This window comes from Dermacentor albipictus, chromosome 2 (assembly GCF_038994185.2).
Source record: "Dermacentor albipictus isolate Rhodes 1998 colony chromosome 2, USDA_Dalb.pri_finalv2, whole genome shotgun sequence".
NCBI lineage: Eukaryota > Metazoa > Arthropoda > Arachnida > Ixodida > Ixodidae > Dermacentor > Dermacentor albipictus.
Window position 1 is genome coordinate 29,619,593 of NC_091822.1, and position 13,486 is coordinate 29,633,078.

Consider the following 13,486-nt stretch of genomic DNA (forward strand, 5'->3'; position numbering starts at 1 on the left):
TTATCATTGTAGACCGGTAAATACCAACCGGCGCATACGCAGTGACCCAAATTGGCAGCAAAAAGGTTAATTGAAAAGTGACACACAGCCAGTGAACAAACTTCGCATCGATGAGCTTCGTTGAAGAGTGGTCCATAACCAGTGGCACATACCTTCTGACCCAAGTTAGGATGAGAAACGCTCATTGAAGAACGGCACATGCCCAGTGGCGCATTCCCCGTAACCCAAGTTTACATGAAAGAGGTTCATTAAAGTGCTTCACATAGCTATTTTCACATGCGCTTTCACCCAAGTTGGCCCGGCAGTTATATATGATTTGTTTTTGGGACTCAATGGCTGAGAGCAATTCACGGGGCTGTATAATATATGCAATGAATCTATGTTCTAAGCATGCGCGGTCTGGTCCTGCGTCGGTGCAGCATGTTCAAGCGGCTCAAGAACACCCTCCTGGTAGCCGTGTGCTTCAACTCGGCCTTCGGGGGCATCTCCAACTTCCTGCTGGGCCCAGCCACGGCTTCTCTCCTGGCAAACCTTCAGAAGTAGGCACCTCTCTATCTCGCTCTTTACGCTACTCCGGTGTGACGAGAAGGGCATGTGGGCGCAAAATGTTCGGGTGAGGGCAGCTGCGCTTAAAGAGTTTTGTTCAGGACACTAAATATGAGCCGGGTTAGTCACTTAATTTACAATTGGTGTCTTTATTGCATAAAATTTGGCAGGTCCTCTGCATCGCAAATTCCAAAATCACAAGTCCAAGCAGCACCGCACGGCGTTTGTCGAGTGACACCTGACGCCGCGTCCACAGTCATTTCTAGAACAAGATGTTTAATTTTTTTTTGTTCTGGACAAATATGTGCAACTAAGCCTTTCAAATCATTCGCTTCACTTGTTTACAAAGAGCAATAAACGAAACTTTCTGGGGAATCTTGCCGTCTAAAAGCTCCTATCAATACCTCTCAAGGCGGGCCAACAAGGCACATGGCAATACGACAGACATCATTATATATAATTTCCAAAATCCAAACTAATGCAGTGACAGCTACATGCAGAGTTTCGCACTGTGATTGCACACTACGAATTAACGAAAATAGTTGTATTCTCACATATATTTATCAATTCTTGAAGAACATCAAGCGAAACAAGAGAGAAACAAGCCTTAGACATACGTTCAGTAAAAAACACTGCAACATGCTCGAACTGCTTGGCAAAACATTGCGTGTTTACAAATTACAAGTACCGGGAGTCTCTCAACGTGAAATTTATTCTATGCTTTTACTGATAAAGTAACCTTCAATAAAGTGCAGTGCCATACTTGATGTTTACGTTTATTTTGAAGATGTGGCATGTACCACACAACATTATTTCAAGTACATGAGTGAGTGCACCAAGGGGCTAGGCACAAAATAGCTTTTAACAAATACTTAAAAGCCTCACACGCAACATAGAAGGAACGCAAAAGACTAAACGCATGCGTGTGCTCAATTTAACAAAATAGCTTAACTGTTTACGCAGGTTTTATCGACGACACATAATTTAAATTGGAGGTATCAGGAATCACTTTTTTCTGGTAAAAGCTTACGCTTTGCTGTGCTTTAGTTGTAGTTGTACGCACCACATTGTAATAAATTGCATGAGATAAAAAAGGCGTGCTGTACTTTTATTTTTTACGTTTTACGGGTGGAGCCCTCAACAGCCAACTACAGAAGTGGCTGTCTCACACAGCTAGATGATATGCTGACTCCAAGTAGGCCAACACGAAGAAGCGGCACCAAATATATTGAGTTTATTGACAAAAATAATTTCCTGGCAAGCGTCCGTGAGGACCTGTGTTAAGTGAACATTCTAATGTATAGCTCGAAAAATTGGGGCTGTTGAAATCGATGGAATAAATTTGAATCAATTTTGATTAAACAAAAGAAATAAATTGTGTAGTAACTTGTTAGACCTAGTATTTCATATACGTCTGGTCTTGAGAGTAGCATGCTCGTGTCATCTACGTGTATTGCAGTTCACAGTATTGTCGTTAATATAAATAATAGGAGACCTAACACACTCTCTTGCGAGGCTCCATTTAAAAGAGACAAAAAGTACGATTCAAAATTGTCGACATGAACGCGTTGTAATCGCTTTCATAAAATATTTGCAAGGCCAGTAGTATGCCAAGAATTCGGTGGATGCGCAGCATGTGTAATATTTTGTGACTTAAGAAATGTTACTGAAACATGTAAAAAGACGTGCTATGAAGAAATATGAATTGATATTTTGCAGCATAATTTACTTGCCAGTAACGCTGTTGTAGTTTACTTGCGTTTTCTAAATACGAACTGTGAATGAGGTATTGTTTCTTGGGAATCTCACAGACACACACAAAAAAAAAAACTTACGTGCGAGATGGGATTATTTTTTTCAGTCTCATTAAGATAAAAAATGAATGACAATGTGCATATAGGCCTCTAATTCGATGCATATTAGTTGCATCGCATCTCTTCAGTACTAGCGTTACCCCTTTGTTTTTGTTTTTAATATGTTGAGCAATACTCCTGGTTAGGTGGTTTGATTGAACATATAAGCAAGTGTAACAACTGTCTCTTGTAAATGCTTCACTGCTGTAACCTGAAAGTTATGAATTACGTTTTGCTATTTTTTACGTTCATAAAAGTGGTGAAAATAATTTGCTTATCGCTTAGCGCAAGGAAATTGCTACCTGGAGAATGGCCCGTCAATATAATTACCATTGGACACTCGACTGTGAGTAAACACTCTGGTATACCTCTGTTTACTATGTCGCTACTGACCGACGAGCGGTTCACCGGTCAGTTCGTCTCTTGCAGCATTTTTTTTTTTTTGGCGATGGTTTCCCCTGCCTGGCCACGGCCTTCGTTGATCAACCCCCTTACTAAGTAGGAGGACTTATTTTAACTGTCACCAAGTATTTTGTCATTGTAAGGTCTCTAGGTCACCTAGATTCGTAATCCATTTCCTTTTTAAAACACTTCTAAATATTCTCGAGCATGAGATTTCAAAAAGACATGACAACGTTAATTTTAAGCCATATCAGTCTGCTGACAGAAAGTACAACCCATTTTTTTACCTTCTTGGAAGTTAAAGGGTGAGCTTCAATATGTGCAAAAACGACTTTATTTGTACGATTTTACTTGTACGGCTGTGTTGTAGATTTTGATAGAACCTGTACTTTGAACAGAGCAGATGATCAACTTACAAGGGAGATATTGGAAGCGCTTCAGATCATTAAGCGTGGTGTAGCTCAGTGAACCCTCAGTTTCTCTATCGACATAGGAACTGGCGTGTCTTAGGAGCGGCACTTAGGAGCTGTTCTGTATCGTGTGTTCGTAGGGTAATACAGATGACGGCACTGTTTTTCCTTGTTGTTTTGAATTCCTGCGTCGAGAAATAAAACGCTCAGTTGTTAGTGCGCCTACGTGGTTGTCCCGTGTCGTCTTCCTTCGTACGTTGTTCTATTTAGCGTCTTCGTTGTGAACATGCATTGCAAAGAAACGACCAGCAATGTTACTAGTGTCACGGTTGATGACCTTAGCGCAATAAACACTGCAACTCCCGCAATCCGACCACTCGTTTTCATATAACGCCGGGGCGCCCTGGTGGCGGACGGCTGTTTAAACTAAATATAGGTGATAAAATCGTGTAAGTTAATATGTGTAAGTCGGGCTTGTTGTTGCAGCTATTTTTATCACTAATACATTATTAAGATAAAACAACTTCTACTGCATGAAAAGAAACTAAGTCGATTTACCTTGCCTTCACTTGACTCTAAAAGCCTGCTGGTTTCTTCTGAGACGGCGATGGCTGCTCAGCTGAACTGGCTCAGTCACTCAAGCGTGTTGCGGGTGTCGTTAAATTTTGTGTGCGTCAAATTTGTCCTTGGGAAGATAGATAATATAAAACTTCGGAACCATCTGGATTTGCGGGATATCAAGGCACGACTGATGCAGACGAGCCCCCATCAGACGAGCCGTCAGTGGAAAGGAGCGCATAGACGCCAGGGGAAAAGAGAGCGGAGGGCGAAAGGAGACATGCGTGATGTCACTTCAGCTTTTACGTTTGTGGTTTACTCTTATGCCATCGATCACCAGGGGAGCAATTGGCGCTGTTTGAAGGCCTGACGTAATTGGGGCGTGATTTGGCCCAACCAATGGGAGGCATACAGAGCTTCCCTGACATGTACACTGCGTGACATACGAGGACTGTTCGATTCGCCTACACCACTTCACTCAGTTCATGAGGTGCCGCCCCTTACAACTCGTTCCAGCGGTGCAGCATTGCCGCCCTGTCAACCGCGTCATATGTTTCAAAACGTGCAAGAAGGGTGCAGGGTTGGTTCACATTTTTTCTGCACCCTGTATGCTGTCGCTGCCGACTTTGTGTCGGCATACAAGTGCGAACCAGCAGCGCAGCAGGTGACGCGGCACACATGCACAAGTGCTGTTAAAACCCTACTTAGCACTTCTGCTGTGTCTACGTGAGGGCTGTACCTAAGCCTCGGAAGTCGATCATACTTGCGGTTCAGAACCTGTCAAGCTCACGCACTCGGTGACATCACTCGGACAAAACAACGCCTGCACCGCGGGTGTACCTCGGCATTCGTTTCTAGTGTCGTGTTGTGCCTGCACTGCTGCAATCAAGGTGCACACTTTCTGAACTTCTCGTGCACCACCATTAACTGGCTCACAGTGGTTTAGGCAAATGGAAGGGATCTATGGCGCTTGTGGATACTAGTTTCTAGTCTTAGTTTCTGTGATCTTAGTTCTAGCTTCAACTTTGGATCTATATGACATTGAAAGTAAGCAGATGCCATGCATGGGTGGCAATCATTGCAATGCAAAGCATACTGCAGCCTCCTGGATAGCCATCATCGTTCCGGATTCAACATGGGTGATGCACCTGGTGTTACCAGGTGCACCACCCTCTTTGTGTAAGGCAAACAGCTATGTCTCACATGAGTGTGTGTGTGACTACAGCAGCGACATGACCGTGGCAATGATCGTGTGCCGCCTACGGCGTGATTTATACTCCGTCATGTGGCTTAAACACAAATTATTATTTAGCGTAGGGGACGGGAGGGCACTCAATCGGTGACTGGGCATGGGAGAAAGTGAGAGGGGTTTTCGAAAGCCGAACACTAACAGAAATTTCAAGGTAGGAGGCAAGTGCCCAGTGTGTCGCACCCTACTTACGCTACTGATTGCGGCCGTTGGACGCCTGCTTATAACATGCCCATTGTTGAGTTGTACATTGGTACTGGACAAGCGTAAGCAAGAGAAACAAGGTTATGACGTCATCGTCGACTACATGTTATACGATCGTAAGCCCCTATGGCTATGTCATGTGGTGCATATTAAAGCGACGATGATGTTTGCTCACCTGCGATGCAACGTTAAAAGCTGCTTGACTTGGGCCGGTAATGAAGGCGGTTCAGCGTTGCACAGTCTTTTACGTAGCATTAACTGCTACGAGGAACGTACTAAGAATCTGCACTGATTCTGTGGACGGTGTAGGCTAACACAGCATCTCAAAGCACAAGTTGCCGCGAGAAAAAGAACACGAGAAACTGTCACGCGACGGTCGTGCCTGTCGGTTAGTCAATTTTTGCACGAGCGGAGTGCGCGTGCGATTGCGGGCTAGTGAATAGAGCTTTGGGCTACTATGCTGATAGGTAAAGGTTAGATTTCACTATCGGTCATGGTTATATTTTTATTTCACGAGACCCCGAAGTGCTGGAGATACAGGAAATATCTACCGCCCTGTCGGCTTCCGGCACAGGGCGTGGAATTACCGAAAGAATACTTCGCGTTAAAACTGGACAGTAGGTAGGCATTAACATCGATGAACCTGTCCTGTTGTGGAATACATCACGCGCTTAAGTTTTAATAGCTATTTTCCTTGAAAGTGATGGCGAAAACAAACATTGCGAGAATGAGTTAACAGCATTGTAAGACACGAGCTCCGCTGAGATTTAGTAGACCATCTTTTTGTCCTTTTTATTGCGATAACAATATGTGGGCACTTCAGGCGCATTTCAGCCATCGTCGTCACCGTGATGTTCTGTAAGTTCAAGTACGATCACATCATCGCTTTGCTCCGTATGCTTTATCTGCGAGTGAAAGCGTGGGAAGGTGAGCCGGCGATGGTGGTTCAATGTCGCGCCCGCGAGGGAGGAAGGTGGGGAGTAGTTGCACCGTATTCCGTCGCGCACAACGCATTGGAAGGGGGGGGGGGGCATCCCCCTACTCCGGCAGCGGATGCATGTGGCGCGCCGCCTATATTGACAGCGATCTGCCACGGGGGGACCGAGTGTGCCCAGTGCGCGTAGCTTGTGTTCTTAGTGTGAGCTGTGTTATTGGCAGATCGCGTTGAAGCGAGGCAGCACGATGGTTAATTCGCTCGCTCCCGATGCCGCGTTTCCTCACTCCAGCGTTATGACATCTAGTGTGCGCGGTCATCGAGTAAGATGTGTTCATGTTTACTTGTGCGTGCGTGACAGCATGCTTCTTAATTTACTTAGTAAGCAATGTTCACAAGATTATACAGCCGATAAATCTACTATCCTTACTTCATAAGCTGTCTACTAATTTGCTATCGCTATCGATGTTTCGTCTTTCGGGCAAAACTGCGACATTTTTATCAAATGACTGTACGTGGGACACTATATTTGTTACGTTGCTATTTGGATGTGTCTTCTGCTGCTGGTTGAGATTACAATTCAACTCATGGCAGCCTGGGAATGTGGCAGCCAGAAACTGCTTGCTCCTTACTTACATTTTTTCTTGATATCGAGACTACGATCTGTTAACGCATGCGGTTTTCTGGTATAGAACTCATGCTGTTGTCGGTTGTGGAAAAATTCTTTTTAATGTAAATTTTTACGAAAGTTTGGTTGAGTACGGGACCCAAACCGACAGGATAATTAAACGTGTTGTCGAATAAAGCTAGTGTACCTGCTCATTTCATCCTGTGTCAACTAAATGGGCTTCCTCTTCTGCGGTCTCAGCTCGGACGCCGACGAGCAGGTGAACGCGCTGCAGTGGTGCCTGGTGAACTTCCCGGCGTCATTGGCTGCTTCGGTTTGCTCCTTCTTCTACGTCATCTACGCAGGCCTGTTCAGCTGGTGAGCCAAAGGAGCGCTTTGGGAATACCATTGCACATTAGGACGAACGGTTTCGATGCGCATCACGACGGCCCATTCATTGCCACAGGGCCACAATCAACACCGCAGCGCTGCGTTTCTCGCCTTACTATTCTCCAGCGCTGCCACCTTTAGTCTCACTGGCTATTCCGCGGGTTTCTGTGATGACTGTCCCAGGTTAATAAAAACGGCAGACTCGAGACGAGATGCTAGTCACCGTTCTGATCATTTGAATGTTCAGTGTTTTTGGGACGTACGCTGTACCTACACAATAGAGGTCAGCCAGTGCAGAAAACATTTTCTTTTGCTAGCGCCCTTCTTATCAGCAGACTCGACAAGTAGACTGAATATGTACCGCGAGATGCATTGCTGTTGTATTGACTACGCTCTTCACACTACATTTTTCAACTTTGTAGAAACAGAGCAGCAGAGCGTTTCGCTGCAGAATTTGTGAATGAATTTCTCGCCATTGTTGCAAAGCAGATAATTTCAAGCAAACTGCGATGTATCGTGTACAGGCTGACTATGATTATTGAATTAAAGCATGCTTGCTCAGTATATATTTCAAAATAGATTTCATGAAATTTCTTTTTTGTTGCTTGGGCGTGGTGATGCTGCACTGTTCCCAAGTGAAATCCAATGCCCAATCGATGACGCATACGTCATGGCGCCGGTCAGGGGGTGATACAGGCTACAAGTGGGCCAGAGGAGAGCAAGCTTCCTCCTTAGCCCTGCCGAAGGATGAAGAAAGAAGGAATGTCTGGGAACGAAACTTGCATCGCAAAGGTGATTGCCACGATGAGAGTTGCTCTGTCTTAGAGTGTCGTTTCGAACTTATCGCATCGTACGACATTACTTAAACGTTGTAGACTGGAAAGGTGATAAGCATCTCGCAAAGAAAGTCGTAATTGCTGCCCTGATAGCGTACCAAACTCCCGGACACGCCTACCAAACACGCCCAGCTATTTATCCATGAAGACGCCGCAGCTTCGGGAGCCATCGAAGTGGAAGAATTCTACGGTGCGGTACTGACTCTAAAAGGCCTTCAACGTAACAAAACTGCCGCAATGACTGTGAAAACAAATACTGTCCACCTGGTAGCCCAGTGCAAAGTGACGCAGCCTGACCAGAGCGATTTGAGGCCACGTGTGCTTGGCCTTCGCTCTCTGATTGTGCCTTACGTATACTATCGCTGTCACAACGTACCATCCCACAATGGATATTATACTGCAAGCTCACAATGTGCAAGTCCGACGAATTTGTCTGTGAAAGAGAGGTTTTGTTTACCGGGCAGGACATACCTGAAGTCACACACACAGCGCATCTGTAAGGTCGCGTCGTGAAAGGCAACCATTTTGAGCCGTGCACAAGCAGCGGACGTTCTTCTAAGTACTAATTCGCATTATGTCTGCCCTGGCGCCTTTCTAATGATCTGTGTGCACACGTGCTGCAAAAGAGGCAACTGCAAGTAAAAGAGAAAAAAAAGAGAAAATGCGCACTTAGAATTGGAGGTGGTTCAAATAAAGCCGAAATCCTTCACTACGATGCTCCTTCCAGCTCGAGTGTTGCTTGCGCATATTAAACCAATTTATCAATTAGTTTTCTTTCTTGCGCCTTCGAGTAATTTCTGCCTACGCGGTAGCGAGGCGAAAAAGGAATTTAATGACTTCACACCATTGTATCCTAAGCCCCATGGCTCTCAGATTTCTTAACTAACGCGTGAAATATGGGCCCCCGTTGAGATGCCATATAAATAAGTGCACATACACTAGTTCCTCCCTTATGCGAACGTAGATTCAGGGTATGCATCTTCACATGAGCCGAGCATTTGCATCTCTACTTACCTGCGACGTGCGACGATTACAATATTTTAACGCGCAGTGCGCCGTCAGTTCCGTGTACCCCATGCTCCTACAACGCTGTCTCGCTTTCCGCAAGAAGCGCCTCAGCGGCAAGCGCTCCCTGCACACACTCCATCTTATTCTAGTGTACTGTATCCAGGTGGCTAAATAAAAATAGTTACAAATTACCTTAAGTGAATATTAAAAAAATATATCCACGCGAGTTTATACTAGTGCGGCTCCAGTACAAGCTTCGATGTTATAGTTTTACCGCCAGGCGGCACTGAGCGAGACGAGCTGCGTGGATCGATGCACAAGCACGTGCAAGCAACGAATGACAGGAGCGAACAGACCAGCGGCGCGCCTCGGGCACACGGCGAAGGGCCTTAAAGTGGCGAAAGGCTTTGCTCTCGGCGCCGAGCTACGCGATTGGAGGATAATCCCCATTGCGCTAGCTCATTTGCGCAGGGGCAGCTGGCGTAGACGAGAGGTGCGTCGCGCGCATGGTTATCTGCGCTCAACCGGCCGACACGTTGGCCTCCGGACGCGCCCTCTGACGTGATGTGGCTTTGATATGATACGAACTGCTTTCGCAGTTACCAGCTGCTTCTCCGTTCATTCGCGCGAAAAGAAAGGAGTGCGTAACTCGAACCACTCGGCCGGCTGGGCCGCTTAATGCCACACAGCGCCCGAAAGGAGCCTGTCTTCTTTCTTGTGGCACAAATCACGAGGCACTGCCGGCAGTTGCCGCTGCGTTTAGAAGGGCTTCGCCTACCGAATGCTCGTTGCAACACACCACATGTGTGACGTAGGGGGCGGGGGCATTACTACGCCAACTGGAGTGACTCCACTATTGTAACATCCCGATGAAGGCTAGTTGGTTCACCCTTTAGAAATAAGCCAATAGAGCGCCACTAAAACAAGAACACACCGAGAAACAAATAGCGTAGAGCAAGCGTCGACTGCAAACTATTTGAACAACTGCCGCCTTTATATACCCTGCCCTAAATAGACACGCGCACACAGATACGTGTACATAAAAAATCGAGTATTTTCGTGCAAGCGCACAATGTCTTCCTTATAAAGCAAGCGAGGGAGTTCTTCGAGCCTTTATTATATTAAATACCTCCATTATCTCTCTTTCCTTCTTAGTTCCATTCGATTCCTTTTTTTTTCGCATTCATCTTTGAAACTACAAATGCTCGGACAGGAGCAAAAAATCCCTTTTATTAGCGGCTTGACAAAAAGCCCTGCCCGTATCATATTTGGGAGCAGAAAGTTTGTGAGCTCTTCTCTTTTCATACATCAGTACATCGATACATAAAATATTTGGTGAGACAGTTGTTAAACCTCGACGGTTTATTTAGCAGGTCACGCGCTGAAGACGATGAAGCTGACCATGATGGCGAATATGTACAGATGAAGAAGACGAATGAGTAATATAATGCGCACACGATTCCCCCGTGCGTGGAAGCGGCCAACCGGGCCGTTGGTTATGGCGGCAAACGCCGTATAAAAGGCTTTAAACGCGAAATATGCACAATCTCTGTGGCACGACAGCGGCCGTCCAAAGGTGGAACAACTGGAGTGACACGAGGGTTAACTGGTTAGGTCTGTTTCCGAACAATGTAGGGCCCGATCTATCCAAAATCCAAAATATCTATCCAAAATATCCATGGCAACCTTCTCTTAAGACCAAGATCGAGGGTAAGAGACGTCTGTCCGTAACATGCGACGACGGAAGAGTTGATAGCTTGTAGGGGGTTGACTTTGCGCGGACACGGTGGTCATCTTTGGACGTAGGAATTATGCTGACTTACGCACCAGTGTCTGCCAACAAACGCAGTCCTGTGGTTCGGTCAGTTACATGGAAAAGACGGCTTGACGACCGGCCTGAGCGTTTGCCGCATGCCTCGAACAAGGTAACACACATCGACCAGCCACGGCGCGAAGACGTCGGTGATAGTAGCACAGGTAGAGCGATGAAAAACAGCGCTCAGGTTTTTGGAGCGGTTGTTGCATAGAAGAGGGCGCGAAAGACGGATGAGTTGGATAGGGTCAGTGATTTAAATTACGAGTGTTGCGCATTTTGTGACGCAAGTCGGCGACTTGAGATGCGAGCTCTTTTACTTTTTCCTGAAGGGGAGAAATTAAAATTAGATTATGGAGTTTATTATCTGATTAGGCATGCAGAGATTATCTGATTATGAGGCATGCCGCAGTGGGCGATCTGCAAATTCGGAACACCTGGGGGTCATTAAAATGCACCTAAATCTAAGTACACGGGTGTTTTCGCCCCCATCGAAATTCGGGCACCATGGCCGGGATTCGATCCCGCGACCTCTTGCTTAGCAGCCCAACACCATAGCCATTACGCAACCGAGGCGCGTTTTTGAAGGGAATGCACTTTGCACTTCAGCAAGTGCAAAGCTGCAGGCAGCATTTTCGACTGCCGGAGTGACATCCGTCATATGATCCGCCAGTTCGGCGAGTTACGACAAGGGATTATGCTTAGCTGTGACGAGAGACGTGCGTACGTTGAGCAGAAGACACGTTGCAGAAACAACTCACGTAGTAGGGCTGTTTCCAAAGAGTCTAGATGGTCACCAGTGAGGTGTCGCAGGTAACCTAGAACATGAGTTGGACGTCGGTCACTGAGCTCTTCGTTGTTCAGGAGCTTCAAAATACGCCTATGCGAAGGCGCGAAGAAACGCCGAATGAGGGCCTCTTTGATTGTCCTATATGGCGTCTCGTGATGTGGCTGGACGAGGATGTCAAGTATCTCGGCCATGGCCTGTAGCAGCAAAACTTCAAGTAGGAGTTCATATTTGCGAAACTGCGACGTGACGCGATGACTGCGGAACTTGTTCTTAGCTTGTATGAACCATAAGGTAGGATCGGGAGGTCATAGCTGTTGTAGCGTAATGGTAGTTGTGGCTCCTACAACACCTGTAGAAGGTACCTGACCGGTTGCAGAGATAGTAGGACTGGTGTCGAGGGCGTCTGGAGTCTGGGTGTTATCCATTAAAAGTCGCGTTCGTAGTCCGGGTCACCAGTAACTGTAGAACTACCAAGCGCAGTTAAAAGCACAGGGGTTTTATTTTTACGTCCCATCACTACATCCACTCCATCATTTCTAACTCCTCTTCATCTCTTAAGACGTACCGCACTACTCACTCAGGTCTAAAAGCGGCGACGGGCCAGAAGAAGAAGAAAAGTTTGCCACACGTGCTATTTTGTGTACGAAGAGCTTTTCTTACGGTAATGCTTGTTTGCTATTTTTGAATAACGCTTGTTTCACGGCATTTTATTGAAGTTGCCACGTTCCCCAAAGCCTTTCTAATGTATTCCTAAGGACTGCCGTGCCTTCATAAATAATTCGGTTTCAGGGAGGGTGAAGCCATCAAGCGAGCCGAGGAAGATGCCCGGCAGAAGGTCGCCGAAAGATGGAAGAGGCAAGGAAAGTGCAGGTACGTAACAGTGCTCGGGTGTGACGCTGGGGTAACTACACGAATTAGACACCAAACACGCAGACAGTGAGCGCATGTTTCACCGTCGACAAACGGTGCTTTTATACCGGCGTGACGGACCCTCATAGTTCGCACCTGAGCGAACGACTTTTTCGAACACTAGTCGTGCTAATCGAAGCCATCCATGATGCTCTCAAGAGATCTGAATGATTTTGTGACAAACGAGCCTGACCCTCAATGGATAAGAATCAGCGAAAAGCCTCAAGCACAATATAACGTTTTCTCAATGGGGGCTCATATTCGCGAGGGCAGCAGTATGATTCTTTGGCTGGAATTACAGTATACGAAGACAGCTACATAAACCCTGGAATAAGGAAACTGATGTTTCTAGAAGAAAAGCTCCACTGTTTAAACGTTGGCTCCGGAGCTAATACGTTGACCAGTTAATCACTTAGCCTCAGTATTCCTGTTCACGCAATTTTCTAGAACCTTGAAACAATCACCCGTGCTGTGGACTTTCATCTTACAGAACCATTGAAGTTCTACGAATTATCTGCACTTGTAAGTGCAGTTAAAAAAAACAACTTTGCTGGGAAATAGATGTCCACCAATTACTCCCCTTGTAAAGAATAAAACCACAAGGTGGCGCTTAATTTGCTTTAAAAAAATCTTACATTTGCCATAACGGCTCCTGGCAGCGTTTGAGAACTTGGAGCGTCACTGAAGGTTGGCAACGGGTGCTCAACTGTCAGCGGATTGCATTACAAGCGACTGCGCTCACTTATGTGGCCGTGTCAATGTTGCACGTGAGTAGAGGGGCAATCCCGATGCGTCCCTTGTAGCTGATATGATCAGACACTTTCGGACACGTGTACGAACGCTGACTACCACTACATATTATCGGTAAACACGCGCGTATACCGTTTTTAGGGATCTTCCAACAATGCGGGTGTTTGACTATGTTATCCGCTTGTTATACGGCGCTTTTGTGTAATAATTATATGGCGTATAGCTTT

At 46.2% G+C, this 13,486-nt stretch overlaps 1 protein-coding gene across 3 annotated transcripts in view; it reads left to right on the forward strand.

The window, feature by feature from the left end:
• Window positions 1-13,486, forward strand: part of LOC135897758 (uncharacterized) — a 219,742-nt gene that overhangs the window by 173,335 nt on the left and 32,921 nt on the right. For 2 of the 3 annotated variants that reach the window (XM_065426469.2, XM_065426470.2), the window contains exons 14-16: window positions 420-539; window positions 7,025-7,141; window positions 12,390-12,470. In XM_065426469.2, the coding sequence (XP_065282541.2) occupies window positions 420-539; window positions 7,025-7,141; window positions 12,390-12,470 (318 nt within the window). The remainder of the gene's footprint in view (window positions 1-419; window positions 540-7,024; window positions 7,142-12,389; window positions 12,471-13,486) is intronic. The other variant, XM_065426471.2, reaches the window with a different exon arrangement.